The 16,833-nt window shown below is 33.5% G+C and overlaps 1 protein-coding gene across 1 annotated transcript; it reads left to right on the top strand.

Moving 5' to 3' along the window:
- The first annotated feature begins 7,194 nt into the window (after positions 1 to 7,194).
- On the top strand, positions 7,195 to 14,444 carry LOC111369088 (probable disease resistance protein At4g27220). The gene is made up of 4 exons (XM_022990575.1): positions 7,195 to 7,339; positions 7,426 to 7,505; positions 11,176 to 14,095; positions 14,201 to 14,444. The coding sequence occupies exon 3, from the start codon at positions 11,272 to 11,274 to the stop codon at positions 14,014 to 14,016; it is 2,745 nt and encodes a 914-aa protein (XP_022846343.1). The 5' UTR covers positions 7,195 to 7,339; positions 7,426 to 7,505; positions 11,176 to 11,271; the 3' UTR covers positions 14,017 to 14,095; positions 14,201 to 14,444.
- Positions 14,445 to 16,833: the final 2,389 nt, after the last annotated feature.

Genomic DNA, 16,833 nt, shown 5'->3' with positions numbered 1-16,833 from the left:
GGCAACAAAAGATGAGAGGCATATTAGTCCAACAAAAGGTGTCAAAAGCCATCGAAGGCAATTTTGCACCTGACATCTCAAAAGAACAAAAAGAGGAAGCCGATGAGCTTGCCCATACCTCAATAATATTACACTTGTCTGACGCTGTCTTAAGAAAAGTGAGAAAACTAAAAACCACCAAAGAACTTTGGAAGAGACTAGAAGACTTGTACTTGCTTAAATCTGCACCGAATAAACTCTACCTACTCGAACGATTCTTCAGCTTTAAGATGGATCCTTCAAAGGATCTCGACAACAATTTAGATGTATTTAACAAATTGGTGCAAGATATTGTCAATTGTGACGAAGCCGTGTCTGAGACCTATAAGGCTATTATCTTGCTCAATTCAATCCCGGACTCTTATAAAGAGGTTAAGAATGCTATTAAGTATGGTAGGGACATGTTAACACCTAAAATTGTCGTAGATTCTCTTAGGAGTAAAGAGATGGAAATGAGGGCTGAAAAACAGGATAGGAGGAGTGGAGAGTTGCATATGATATGGGGTAGAACTCAATTTAGGCAAGCCAGTCATGATGGATACCAAAGTAGTGGCGAATCAAGTAGTAATAGTTGGAAAAAGAAGGGGAATGGTAGACCTAGGTCAAAGTCTAGAACTAAGGCTAGAAAATGCTATGGCTGTGGAGGCACAGGGCATTTTATAAAAGACTGCCATAAAGAAAGGGGAAAACAAAAGGTTAAGGAAAGAGATGAGGTAAATGTGTTATCCTCTACCACCGATACCGAAAACGGTGAAGTCTATGTGATCACTAGTCCAGTCGCATACACTACTGAATTGAATCTAACTACTAATTCTCACATGCATGAATGGATATTAGATTCTGGTGCGTCTTTTCATGTGACGTCTTAAAAGAACTGGTTTGAAAACTTGCAAGAATCTAATGATGGGCAAGTAGTTCTGTGTGATAACTTTGTCTATACAATTGCTGGAATTGGGGATATAAAGATAAAATTTAACACTGGCTTTGTGTACATGTTAAAGGAAGTTAGATACATTCCTGAATTATCTAGGAATTTGATTTCAGTAGGAAGACTTGAGAAAGACAACTTTACCGGTAAAATTGGAAACGGTATGTTTAAAATGATGAAGGGTGCGTTAATCTCTATTAAGGGAATCAAGAAAAACGATATTTACATCACTACTGGGGAAGTGATTAGAGGATTAAACTCCTCTATTTCTTCCGCTAAAATCGATCACACACATACGTGGCATAGTAAGCTTGCACACGTAGGCATTGAGGGACTTAAGCTACTTAATGAAAAAGGTGCATTTGGTAATAATTGTGTGTCTGACCTATCGTTCTGTGATCACTGTGTGCTCGGAAAACACCATAGAGTGTCGTTCTCCACTAGTACGCATAAGACTAAAAGCATGTTTGAATATATGCATTCTGATCTGTGGGGTCCTGCTAGTAATCCCACATCGGGTGGGAATAGGTATTTCCTATCTATCATAGATGACTACACCAGGAAAGTGTGGGTCTATCTATTGAAAGATAAAACTGAAACCTTCCATAACTTTAACAACTGGAAGAAACAAATGGAAAACCAAACTAGCAAGAGGATCAAATTTTTAAGGACAGATAACGGCCTAGAATTCTGTAATGCTGAATTCGATAGGATGTGTAAAGAAAGTAGAATAACAAGGCACAAAACGGTTCCTTATACTCCCCAACAAAACGGGGTAGCAGAAAGAATGAATAGAACCATACTAGATAAAGTGCGCTGCATGATGTTCAGTTCTGGGGTTCCTAAGTCATTTTGGGGTGAATCCGTTGTAACTGCCTGTTATCTGATAAATTTGACTCCATCGATTGCATGAAATGGTGATACTTCACATGAGAAATGGTCTGGAAAATTGGGTGACTACTCAATGCTTAAAGAGTTTGGTTGTGCTGCCTTCTCTCATCAAAGTGAGGGAAAATTAGAACCTAGAGCCAGGAAGTGTGTCTTTCTAGGATATCCCGAAGGGGTTAAGGGCTATAGGTTATGGGATGGAAGCCAAAAAGGAGTTAAGATCATCGTGAGTAGGGATGTCACATTTAATGAGAGTGAGATGCCTTGTCTAAGAAATGAAATCGAACCTGTAAGTGAAACTGAATCAGGTGAAGAAAGAAATCGGTTTAACGTGGAGTTAGGAAAATTTAACACATTAGTACCTAGTACTTCGAGTGAGGTGGAGATTCAGGTCCAAGAACCTGAAGAGGAAAATGAAGTAGTGATAGAAGAGCATCCTGAGGAAAAAAATCCATTAGCTAACTATAATTTATTTAGAGATAGAGAGAGAAGACAAACGAGAGAACCTAGGAGGTTCGGGTTTGAATCTGAATTGGATTTTGCATACGCTAGTTACGAAGAACTAGTTGATAGGGAGCTGGAAACTTTTGAAGAGGCTATGAATAGTGGTCAATCTAAGGAGTGGCTTAAGGCTATGAAATAAGAGATGAGTTCTCTAGAAAAGAAGCAAACTTGGGAGTTAGTACCGAAACCTAAGAATAAATCAATCGTTGATTGCAAACGGGTCTTTAAGGTTAAGGAAGGTACTAGTAGTACAGAACCCTTAAGATTTAAGGCTAGGTTAGTAGCGAAGGGTTACACACAAAAAGAAGGTGTTGATTATAACGAGATTTTCTCACCAGTTGTCAAGTACACTACTATTAGGGTCATGCTTGCATTGGTTGCGCTCTTTGACTGAGAACTTGAACAACTCGATGTAAAAATCACTTTTTTACATGGAGAGCTTGATGAACAAATCTTTATAAATCAACCAAAAGGTTTTAAAGACAAGTTAAAACCTGATTATGTGTGTTTTCTGAAGAGATCCCTATACGGTCTAAAGCAATCACCTAGACAGTGGTACAAGAGGTTTGATTCCTTTGTACTCACTATAGGATTTCAAAGAAGTAAATTCAATCACTGCCTATATTTTCAACACAACGAGACTGATAACAATTATTTGTTCTTGTTGCTCTATGTGGACGACATGCTTTTAGTTGGATCATCTCCTAAGTGGATAAATAATATAAAAGCAGACCTTAGTGGAGAATTTGACATGAAAGACCTAGGAAAGGCTAAAACGATTCTAGGCATGGAAATAGAACGAAATAGGTCAAATTTATCGTATTCTTGCATCAGTCTCCATACATATCAAAGGTGTTGAAAAGGTTTAATATGAGTGACTGCAAACATGTCACATTGCCTCTTGCAAACCATTTTGTTCTATCTAAAGAACAAGCTCCCTACAATGAACGTGAAGTGGAATACATGAGTAAAATTCCATACTCAAATGTGATTGGTTCCATAATGTATTTGATGGTTTGCACTAGACCGGACTTAGGATTCGCTGTTAGTACTCTCAGTAGGTACATGTCTAATCCAGGTCCTAAACATTGGGAAACATTAAAGTGGCTTTTAAGATATTTGAAGGGTACAAGTGACGTAGGCCTAAAATTTAGTGCTAATAAGGAAGGCGTGAAATTGACTATGCAGGAGATAGGGATGGTAGGAAATCAACTTCCTCTTACGTATTCACCTTATCAAATTCGTGTGTTAGTTGGAAATCACAGTTACAACACATAGTTGCACTATCCACTACAGAGTCAAAATATAAAGCCACCACTGAAGCAATTAAAGAGGCTCTATGGTTTGGAGGTCTACTTCATGAACTAAGTGTCTTGAATGAGTATGTGGTTGTGTATTCTGATAGTCAATCATCCATACATCTGTGTAGGAATCCTATTTTTCACGAACACACTAAACATATCGATGTTAGGCTACACTTCATTAGGGATATAATATCACAAGAAGTAGTAAGACTTGAAAAAATTCACACACAATATAATCCTTCAGATATGGGCACGAAAGTGCTGCCACTGGTAAAGTTTAGAAGTTGCAAGGAGCTTCTAAATATCGATATAGGTAAATGATTTTCAATTTTATCGATTTTCTGTTAGAGGTGTCACTAATGGAAAACGTTTTCTCTTTGCAGGTCCTTTGACACCAAGGTGGAGGTTGTTAGACATTTGTTGTCAAACGACCTCCCAGGCGATAATGAAAATCAGTTTTATCAGTTGACATGAATGACTGAATGATAAATCAACACCGAATAATGGGATGACCCGACTTAACGTTGTTTTACCTATTGGATGGCTAATAAACCTTTGTGGCTTGTTGGTGTGCTATTGGGCCATAACCCTAGTTGAGCCTACTTACCATATGTATAACTTACCTTAAATTTTTCATTGGACTATTATATATATTGGTAACTCTCTTTCTTCCTACTTGTCCCGTTTTTGATAGAACCCGAGAGAGAGAGTGGCTGCCTTCTTCTTCTCCTTCGTGCATCCTACTGATTGATCTTCTCTACCTTTTGCTTGTGTCTTTATGACCCTTACCTGTGTAGTATTCATCCTAAGTGAGTGAGGAAACAACAAGCAAAAGGAAGAATAGCAACCATAGGAAGCAAGCAGCGCCAACGGTCGGTCTCTTCAATTTTTTGGTGTTGATTCGGTGTTTAAAGGTTAACTGAGCCCGAAAATCACCTTGAGCAGCTAAAGAAAGGTCCTAACAGGTAGCATAGAAAAGATACTAAGCATGGTGGAAACGCCATTAAGATCTCTGAATAGATCAAGGAACATGGAAGTGCGAAATTGTGATAATCTAGCAAACATTGCACAATCCAATTAGACTGAACTATTGCAAAATCTTGAAACTCTTGAAATACGGGATTATAGGGCACCAAGTGTAATATTTGATTATGAGGATCTAAATATTAATAAAGACAATGAAGAAGAATTAGTATACATGGTCAATCAGAATTATTGGACCTCAAAAATGGAGATTACTTAGTGCCTATTATAAGAATGGTTCCTAAAAGAATCTGTGTCTTCCAGAATTTAAAATCACTTGAAGTAACAGGGTGAGGTATTTATTCCCGACTTCTATGACTAATTCGTTTGTGGCTTTAGAAACTCTATATGTCCATTTTCGTAATGAAATGGAAGAAATCATTGGAAGAGGAGAAGAAGTGGTCAAAGAAGAAGGAATGGCTAGCAAAATTGTGTTCCGTGAATTGAGGCGCACAAAACTAATAGGTCTTTCAAGATTCAAAATGTTTTGCTCTCAATCTTTGTGAAGTCTAGTCGATTTTTTATTTTTTTTTCACATCCTCCTCCTCCTCCTAAGTATGTACTATTTTTATTTTTGGTTTAGATAAAGCATGTCATGCTTAGTGGTTTAATTTTTAAGTATTTGAAATGACTCAAATATGTAATTCTTGGTAGGTCGAGTTATTTTTCCATGTCTTTGAATTTCACGTAATTTTAATATAATTCTTTGCATAATATTTGTTCTTTAGTTTTCTGCCAAACATTTATATATGTATAAAGGTTGTTACAGAGAATAGGAAGAATTCAAGATGACATAAATGTTGTTTGTGAGAAATTGATATCTTCATTTCAGAATAAATTTAACCACAAGAAAGTAATTAGCTATTTAAGTAGAAAATATAATTAAAATTTTGTTAACCTTTGAGCATTAAAATTATCTTAAAAGATAAAATTTAAATTCGTTGACCTCAAATAACTGTAAGTCTATATTTAATTGTACATAATAGTAAAATATTTAATGACTTTTCTAGTGTCATAAACTAGTACATAATAAAATATTTCCTTATTATTTACTAAGTAAAATTAATTATTCAACCGTAAATAATATTATTTATTGTTATGTGAAAATCCAGCAATACCAAGATGATATCGGGCTTAGTTTCCAATCAAATCAACACCACCACTTGCGAGACACACCTCAATCCCTCTTTTCTTCTTCCCACTCACGGTTGCTATTCATACCCACAAAGAGACGGCCAAAGGAAGAGCAATATCACCCAAGAGAAACCACACAAGTTACACAAGAGAGAAGGTCGAGACTGAGCAGAGGCCAAATCACAAAGAGAAGGCAAAAGACACATTTTCTTGGAGGCACAAACAATCGAAAATTATAGCCCAAGTGAGAGACCAAAAAGGTAAGTTAGGTTAGTTAAAATTGGTGGCCCAAAAGGCCCAACACAAAGATAATGGGCTCCAAATGGGTATCATAGCTTTCCAATTAATGGGACAGGCCACGAGCAACACTATTAAATTAGGTTGCTTCTAATGGTTTGTGAAAAATTGGGTTGGGTCGTCTCAATAGTGGTGTTGACATATCGTTCAGTCATATGGTCAATGCCAATTGAAATTAAATAAAACTAAGTTTACATCATCGTCCGGGAGGTCATTTGACAACAAATTGTCTAACATTTATTATATTGTCTAATTCTATTATCTCATTCTTTAGCCTGATTGAAGTAGTGGCTATTATGTAAATCTTACAACAGAGAATCAAGTAATCTAATATCAAAACATTTACACAAATAGTAAGTAAAAAATAAAAGTGTGAATGGTCCACCTTATTACTTTATATGTGACTTAGAGTTGAAAAGATCTTGGATATTAACGCTGCCTATCTAATTGTTTAAGCTATTTTCCCATCAATTATAAGTAACATCAAGATATTTGTTTAAATTGTTTCTAACTAAATTATGAATTATTTATAAATTGTTTAGCTGTTTATCATTCTTTGAAAAGATATTCTTCCTTTTATTTTATTTTTTTTAATCGAGCTAGATTAAAACGAGACCAAAAACACAAATAGGGAATAAGTTTATTGATGCAGTTGTGTGATGTATTCAAAAATACGCATAAGGGTAAAAGCATCTAAGGTAAATGGGCTATAAAAGAAACAAAATGGTTAAGGGGAAAAATGGAGGTGTGATGTACATGAGAATGCGTAAGCAACAAAGTAAAAAAAGTAATAGTTTGTCATTAGGGAAAACCTTTTTCCCTTCTCACTCTTTCTCTCTGATCAATTTTTGAATTGATGCTTGGGCAGGGCAGTGGGTCTACTTGTATAAACAAAACAAGTATTCTATGAGACAAAACATTCTTTTCTTCCAAATATAAACAAAACAAGAAAGTAACCCCTTTTATCCTCTAGAGATTATCTTCTTAGCCCATTTTGCAAGCGATTAAGATTCCAAAGAGACAATATATATAGCTCTATTCCAATAGCCAACATCATAGCAACTTCATCTTCTTTCAATTTGTGAAACTTCTGATTAATTGTCTACTCTCTCTCTCTCTGCAGCTTCACTTGTTTTTCTTTGCTTTCTCTTTCTTAGTCAGTTTAAGAAATCATGCAATGAAGGGAAGAGGAAACACAATCAGTTATTGTAAAAAGCTTCTGGTAATGAAACTGATCAATTGCATTATTTTCTAAACTATTCATTATGGTTATAATTCTGAAATAGTTTCTTGAATTTTATCGACCAGATTTTTGTACATTTTTCAAATTTCTACTCTAGCTGTTTTCTCAACAAGTCAGCAGCTGATAATCAACACACAGAACAAAGGTATGTATGTCTGTTATGCACGTTTATTTCAGTTTATTTTGGTTAATCTTTTTCTTAGTGCTGCATAAATTTACCATGAATTCTAGATCAAGAAAGAGTTAATCCATGTGGAATCTAATGCTGGATAACTCTATGATCTGCCTCGTGATGAAACGAAGCATGGAGAAGTTGATTAAAATTCTAGAACTCGTTGAATCAAAATTTCAGTATTAAGAATGGGACAAAATATAGAAAAAAAATAAAATAAAGAAAATCTCTCAATATTTTGTTGCATAAGAATTATCAATATAAAAGTCATCCCATTTACTGTGATGAAGGAAATATATGAAATAATGTTCTTTAATATTTTCCTAACCTTACTCTCTCTCTCACACTCTTTTTTTTTTTTTCACAGTTGCCCTCTTTTTTCATAAAAATGAAATAAAATTGTAATTAAATTTTTTCTATTGGTTGATTATAAATTTCAACAGATTAAAGATTAATCTTTTATAACTATATTTTATTTTATATTTATATTTATATTTTTACTTTTTGCCACTGTGAATTTTTCCATTTTTGTTGTTTCTTTGGTCCATTGTGGAATTTCATTTTTTCTTTTTATCTCGATAAGCATGGGTGACTTTTATTCGTAAAATTGTTTTCATACAACTTCAATTGTTTTACTTTCTTTGAGTCCATATTTTGATGATTATATACATTTTTGAATGAAAGTTTACAAAAATCTTTTGAAACGAAAGTCTACAAAAGTGCGTAAAAGTTTGTGGAAGTTTATGAAAGTCTTTGAAAATTTAGTATTATAGCAGTTTTTGAAGGTCTTTCCTTCATAATTCTATAGAATTTATAAAAGCCAGTATTGTATCATGAACTCTACAAAAATCCACCACTTGAAAAAAGTCCGCAAAAGTATTTGAAAGTTTGAATTGAATACATCCAACCTAACTCCAATCTTTTGTGAATTTGGAATATAATCCTTAACTTAGAAAAATAAAGAATTGTCCTGACCTAATAAAGTAAAAAAAGGGAATATAATATAAAGCAAAAATTCATCCCAATCAAATGCTTTGGTCCAATAGCTCATGGAGCATATTTTCATCCGAAGTCTTTTCAAAATTACTTTTTAGTTCTATTAGCAATAAGTTAGTACAATAAAATCTTTTAATTCAAATTCACATTTTTCATCATTTGCACTTCCCAAATCAACATTGTTCATCTTGAACGCCAATCAAAATCCATACATTGTCCTAGCAGTGATTCCAAACAAACCTTACTCAAATTCACATTTTTCATCATTTGCACTTACCAAATCAACATTGTTCATCTTGAACGCCAATCAAAATCCATACATTGTCCTAGCAGTGATTCCAAACAAACCTTATCAAACTCGTCTCTCCCCTTTTTCTTTCTTTCTTATTAAAATAAAAATTATTGACTGCAAATTACAGTCACTAATAAAATCCACAATTTACCTAAAATTTTTGGACTACTCTTCAATTTCAGTATCAGGTTTCTCATAAAAAACTATGGTACAATCATTAACATTGTTACCCAAATTCAAAAAATCATCAACTTCAACTTCTTCATCAAAAATTGGCACACCATAGTGTTGCCCAAATCCATGCATTTGTCAAACTCTACATGAACTTTCTTGCTGCAGTCATTATTAAAATATTTTTATATCTCAACATAAAAAAGAGGGAACCGCCATATTCCTAATCTGAATCAACTGTCTTATCAAATATCAATATTGTTTCATGTTCCCTTACCCAAAATAATATCCATTCATCGCTCGTGATAGAGAGGGACAAACTGGTTATTATCGTCATCAAAGCACTCCTTTACCATTGATTCGTTTACTGCCACATCTCTTTGACCGTCAAACATTGTGATAGAAATTCATTAATCTTGGTGCTTTGATACCTCCATTTGTTGACACGGTAGTTTCATTTCTATCAATCGTTATGCTTGTTATATCTCGAACTCCATCAATTATACATTCATTTACAAAGTTGATTATCTCCTTGAAGCCATCTCAACAAGGAACACAGCTAAAGCTTCAATGCCAACATATACAACATAAATGCGACGAAGATGATTAACACTTAAAACTCATTGGTTCAAAATTTAAATTATGAAAACTGTATAGAATATAGAGAAAACATCTTATTGATTAAAAAAGAAAAATATTCAAGCTAGTATCTATTTATTGAGATTTGGAATTCTGTCTTAAAATGTCAAACCTTAAAAGGAGTAGTCTAAACCTTTATGCTATTTATTTCACATTTCTTTGATGTGAAATTTATCCGTTACATGCCTGCAAGATAGTGGTTCATTTGAGAAAATTAATCTTGAAATCAATGTGCTCGTTTAAGTCATAATCGAATTGAATTGCTCATTTCAACTTATTGAATTCAGATACCATTTTAAGATTTGATATTCCATCTTAAATGATCAATCTTATCCCTAGGAGTATCCAAATCCTTATGTTATATTTTGTTTCGTGTTTATTTACAATAATAAAAATTAAAAATCGAACCTAATTTATTATATTAAATAATGCTTTACATACTTTTAAAAATAGTTTATTATTCTTCCAAAAAATGTATCATTGTTTCATCCGAAAACTACACTTTTCTCTCTTTACACAATATTTTCCATAAATAAATTTTTTTGTCAAGTCTCTTGTCTAAATAACATAAAATTATATATTTGAGTAAAGAAAAGAAAGAAAGAAAGAAAGAAAAGGAAAGAAAAAAGACCATCCACTACAAGGAAAAAAAAAAATTATGCACGTACTCTTTAAAATACATTAATGTGTAAAATAGAACGAAGCTAATAATCCAACTTAAAACAAATAAAATATCTAATATTAGCCTAGAATTTAATAACTAACATAAAAAAATCAAATGACTTTTCTATATTTTTAACACAACGTTAATTTTTTATTCATTTCAAGCATTATAATTTTATATACATACTAAAATATTTTAATATTTAAAAGATACCATGTTACATAATAGATAAACATAGTGGAAATTTTTTTCTCTTTTCAAATAGAGATACTTTAAACTCTTTAGCAAATTATAATAACATATAAGCAAGTACAACATTTTTTAGCAAATAGTGTTGTGTTATAATGAGTGTAGTATTTATGTAAATTATAATTTTAAAAACAATATATATATACACACACACACACTATATACACGGTGATCAACTATTTCCCTTTTTAGACGGTCTAGACTTGTTCCCTAAATCTTAGAAGTTCAACCAATTAAACTCCCCAATACTAGCTTTAGCAACAAATGGGACAAACTCCTTTTCAGAAATTTTGTCGTCTTCTTCAAATCAAACTCTAACAATTAGTTTTTCTATATTCATTTCCTTTGACTCGTACTTACGATAATTCTTGAAATTGGATGAGAATCTAATAATCAGTTCATAAGAATTATCTGTCAAATTAGTGATAACAGTTATCCCGTCTTTGCTTATGAACTGTTCGTTTCTCACAGTTTTCTCTCAGTTGAGCCTGAAAAATTTCCCCTAACATATCATCCACTCAAACATTAAGGAGAGAATATATTTGAATTTTGACATAGTAGCCTCGTTGTGCTCATATGTGATTCCTAGACACTTAATTCAATAGGTTCCACTGACATTGTTTGTTTTGCAGCTAATAGACTTCCAATTTTTCTGGACCTGCTAAAATCTCCTTTGTGAGCTTGGAAGTACTAACTCAACTCGTCGGACAAAAACAGAAAAGTTCATAATGGCGGAAGCCATTGTCAGTCCCTTTGTTCAGAAGCCTGCAGATTACACTATTGCTGCAATTTCCCTCCAATTTAAGTACATGTTTCGCTACAATAGGAACATTCAAAATTTGAGTTCTAAAGTGCAAGATCTTGAAAATAAGAGAAATGAAGTGCAATTATCTGTGGATCAAGCAAAAAGTAATGCATTAGTTATTAACCCAGAGGTGGACGCATGGCTGAAAAAGGTTGATGATTTAAAGGAACAGGCTGATGAATTTTTGAACAGCACAACAAATTCTGAAATGCGATGCCTGTACCTTAGGTGTCCAAATTTGAAGACCCGTTACTTGCTGAGCAGAAATGCCACAAAGAAGATTACTGCAATTGATGAGCTCCAAGTAAAAGGTGATAAATTAGGTGAGGTGGGCGTACGTGCACCACTACAGTTGCTGCCTGTCCATGGGTCTGAGGCTTTGAAGTCAAGGATATCAACTAAGAAGGAAATCATAAAAGCTCTAGAGGACACTCGTATCAGCATAGTTGGGATATATGGCCTGCCTGGGGTAGGTAAGACCACAATGGCACAGGAAGTAATGACTCAAGTACTCAAAGATAAATTATTTGATGAGGTTGCCAAGGTAGTTGTTTCTAAGGATGTAGACATAATAAGAATTCAATATGAACTTGCTGAAATGCTCGATTTGTCAATAAATGTTACTAAAATGAGAATTCTAGTAATATTAGATGACGTATGGACAGACATTAATTTGGAAACATTGGGAATTCCTTCATTAAATCGTCCTGAGGGGTTGAAAATTCTGTTGACATCACGGGACAAACTGGTCCTTGAAAGGATGGGAGCTCGTAACATTGAAGTTGGAGTTTTGTCTGGAGAAGAAGCTTTTGCATTTTTTCAAAATGTGGCAAAGATTTCTAATGATGCTACTGGACTGAAGGACATAGCAGAACAAGTTGCAGAGGAGTGTAAAGGTTTACCTCTTGCACTTGAGGTTGTTGGCAAAACACTCGTAAACCGAGAACTGTATGTATGGAGGGATGCACTTAATCAATTGCGGCATTATCAACATGGTGATGAGGTATACTCAAGAATACAGTTCAGCTACAACTATTTGGAAAGTGATGAACATAGGTCCTTTCTTTTGTTATGCTCTCTTTTCCCTGAAGACGAGAGTATTTCAATTGAAAGTTTGGTTACATATGCAAGGGGTCTAGAACTGTTTCAATATACCGACACATTATTAGCTACCAGAAATCGGGCATATACAATCTCTGATACTCTAAAAAGTCGTCATTTGTTACTATCAGGTGATAGGGGGGAGGATGTCAAATTGCATGATGTTATCAGAGATTTTTGTTTATCGATTGCATCTAAACGTGAACATAGGTATATGGCGAAACATGATATAACAACAGAGTGGCTAGAACATGATAACCATGAATCCTACGGTGCCATCTCACTAACATTTCAAGGGGAGGTTTCGTTACCCAGTAGTTTACAGTATGGGAACCTCAAGTTCTTATGGGTGCAATCTTTTCGGAGTGGAAGTGTAATTGACATACCCGAAGATTTTTTTGATTATATGCAGGAACTTAGAGTTATTCATTTCTCTGGAGTTCAAATTCCATCACCGATCCGACTGCCGCCAGGTCTTCGAACTTTGTGCTTGTTCAACTGTGATTTAGAGATTGGATTGTCATTCTTTGAAAGTCTAAAGAAGTTGGAAATTCTCTTATTTGTTGGTTCTTCTGTCTCTATTGATTTTCGCTCTGACGAAATGGTAGAACTTAGCAACCTAAGGTCTCTGGGTTTGGGGTTGATGGAAGATCCCCACATACTTCCCCCAGGTTTACTGTTCGGTATAAAGAAACTAGAAGAGTTGTATTTGGGAAGTTGTCTCAACACAATAGATGAAGAAAACGAGCACATTATCAAAGAGTTAAGTTCATTGAAGGATCTCAAGACTTTTCAAATTAAGGCTTTCGATGCTCGGGTTCTGACGCAATTATTACAAGAGTGCTCTGAGCAGCTTGAGAAGCTGGAAAGATTTCAAATCTGCATGAATTTCTTTAGTCAATCTGATCATTTTCGAAGGGAATTGAATCTCCACGATATTGATGGAAACATGCTTTTGGAACCTGGAATTAAGTCATTAATGAGAAGAACTGACAAACTTTCTCTGTCAGTGGAAGGCTGGAACAATCCTGTCATTGAGTTAGTTGAAGATGGTTTCAGTGACTTGAAGAGTCTGAAACTAACCGGTTTGGATTCTGAATATCTTATTGATGCTACAGGCTCCATTCCAAGTGGAATCTTCGGCAATTTGAAATATCTGGAATTGATTAGTATGCGTTATCTGAAAGAGATACACAATGGAAATCTTCCAAGGATGGAACCTGCACCGTTCCGCAACCTCAAAGAAACTGTAGTAGACAGTTGTCCTAAAATTAAGAGAGTGTTTTCTGAGTCAGTTGCAAAATGCATGGTTAATCTCCGATCTGTAGATATATCATCATGTCTGACATTAGAAGAAGTTGTTTCAATGGACACGCAAGAAAATGAAATTACCGAATCGCCCAGCAAAATTGTGTTCGGTAAATTGAGGAGAATAAAACTAATGGATCTTCCAAGATTCAAAATGTTTTGCTCTCATAACCGTGAACTTGTGTTCCCTTCACTTGATCAAATGATTATTCAACATTGCCCTGAGATGACAAATTTTTATTTTACTCGGGACAGCTAAATGCGCCAAAGCTCAAGGGAGTACAGATAGGAAACGACGAAGTTAATAACATTTCCAATTTCCCTAGATTGTGATGCAGGTACGTGAGGTTTTCTTTCATTTTACATATTTTATTTTTAACATATATGCTATAATTTCATGCGCCAAAGCAAATTAACATGCCCTGTTTTTGATGTTCCGTCAGCTAGAATAAAAGACAAAGTAATTACACTCGACATATGGTGACAACAAAGACTATGACTATGGAGAATGAAGTGCAAAGTCTACTCGATTTTTACGCATTTAGCTCGAGGTCATGCCTCTTCTTAACTATGTGCTATTTTTATTTCGTTTTCAACAAATCATGTCACATTTAGTGGTTAAATTGTCAAGTGTTTTGAAATGACACAAATTTGTAATTCTTGATATATCGAGTTATTTTTTTATATGCCTTTAAATTTCACAGAATTTCTATATAATTCTTTGCATAATATTTTGTCTTTGGTTTTCTGCTAAAAATTTGTAGATGTATAAAGGTTGTTAACGAGAAAAGGAAAAATTCAGGATGATATATAAATGTTATTAATGTGAGATTGAGATCTTCGTTTCGGAATGAATTTAACCATAAGAAAGTTATTAGCTATTTAATTAGAAGATATAATTAAAATTTCGCTAACCTTGAGTGTTAAAATTATCTTAAAAGATATAACGTAATTGTTAACCTCAAATAACTGTAGTTCCTATTTAATTTTACAAGATCCATATTATAGTTGATCAAATTTTCTAGTATCGAATAAAGTAGTACATAATAGAGAGAGAAAAAAATAACTAAATACTCTCTTATTATTTACTTAGTGAAATTGATTAATCAATCATATATGATATTAAAAAATCTTAAATTTTATTTGTATTATTTAATTTTACATTCTCATTTTTTAGCCGATTAAAGTAGTGGAAGAGGGTAAGAATGGGAATTCCTTATCCTCGACCATATAAATGCTACAAAAGAGAATCAAGTAATCTAATGTCACACCATTGACACAAATAGTAAGTAAAAAATTAACACACTAGGAATTGCATTAGTGTCTTTAATTTTTTGTTTTTTAATTTTGATAAATAAAAGGTTTAAGGAGATGGTCTACCTTATTGCTTTATATGTGACTATGAGTCCAAAAGATCTAGAATATTAATTGTTGTCTATCTAAATTGCTTAAGCTATTGTCCTATCAATTATAAGTAATATCTAAATATTGGGTTCAATTTTTTCTGACTAAATTGTGAATTATTTAAAAATTATTTAGTTGTCTATCACTCTTTTAAAAGAAAAAACTTTTTTTATGAACTATTTAAAAACTAGACCAAAACTATGAAATAAGGAATAAGTTTTGTAGTGTTTTTTATTACGATTTTATTTTTACGAGAAAAATATGCATGACAGATGTAGTGAAAAATATTCAAGAATGAATATGGTAGGTATTTGTTGTGCAAAATAATTTCATTTCTATCAAGTTTCAACTCTCTTTCTATAAAGTTTCAACTCTCTTGTGCAAAATAGCCTCAATTACTTAGTCAATTATTTACAATTATACGATATTGATTCATTTTTTTTTACAATTTATTCAGTTTCAATTTCAATTCATCCAATTCTCATTTCTCATTACATTTATTGAAATTTCGTCAAATTCTCGTTTCTCATTACATTTATATTTTTACCAGTTATTATATTTGAATATCATCACAAACAATCAAATAAATGGATCGGCACTCATTTGTTGAGAGTTTGTTCAATACGGGATGTGGACCACATTGCGAATCGTCTAGGACGCCTCAAAGTCAATTTCGGAATGAATTTGTCAGTCTAAATGACGTAATCATACCTGAAGATGTTGACATTCATGATCATAGAAACCACAATTCAATTGATTTGAATGATATTAACGTTCTCGAAGTGAAACATGAGGACGAAGACCCGAATTAAACATTCCAGTTGTGAGAGAAAAGTGAAAGGGGAAAAAACAAGCAAAACGTTGAGATCACTTTAAGTTGATTTTAACGGGAAAGTTTTCGATGGCCTCACAAAATCTAGAGCAGTATGTAAATACTGCCAACAAAGATTGGTATGACAAAAAGGAATTGGTATCACCTATCTCAACCGCCACTACAAAGCATGTGCGGTCAGATATGGATTTCTTCCAGCCGGTCAAACACAATTGTAATTTGATAGTCCAGGTGTCGATTCTACGACTTCACCCCTATCCATGTGGGTGTATTTGGATGAAAAAGCTCAAACCAGAATGGTGAAATTTGTTATCGCCACTGAGTTGTCTCTGGCTATTGTCGACAACCAACACTTCGTCTCCTACGTAAAAGAATATCTGCAACCAAGATACGTTGGGGTAAGTCGAAATACTCTTCGTCCCGATACAATACAATATTTAAATGATTCAAAACAACAATTAATTATGAATTTGTAATAATATGGATATGTTATATCTTTAACTTCTGATATATGGGAAGAGGTTAATAAAATAGCTTATATAGCTGCAATCGTACACTATATAGACCTACTTTGATACATGCATAAAAAATTATTGCTTTTAGAATTATTAAGTTTCCTCATAATGCTAATAATATATATAATGCTATTTTAAGTATTGTTAGAGAATATAATTGCTAGACTAAAATTCAGTTTTTTGCTTTCGATAATACTAGTGTTAATTGGGTAGTCGTCGATAAATTGTGTAAGGTACTGTAACCTAATTTTGGTGGTTATTTGTTTCATATTCATTGTGTATGCCATATTTTGAATTTAATTGTGCAAGATGGCTTAAAACATAT

Source organism: Olea europaea, chromosome 2 (assembly GCF_002742605.1).
Source record: "Olea europaea var. sylvestris chromosome 2, O_europaea_v1, whole genome shotgun sequence".
NCBI classification, from domain to species: domain Eukaryota; kingdom Viridiplantae; phylum Streptophyta; class Magnoliopsida; order Lamiales; family Oleaceae; genus Olea; species Olea europaea.
Note: the sequence above shows the minus strand (reverse complement) of the source record. Positions and strands in the feature narration are given on the sequence as shown.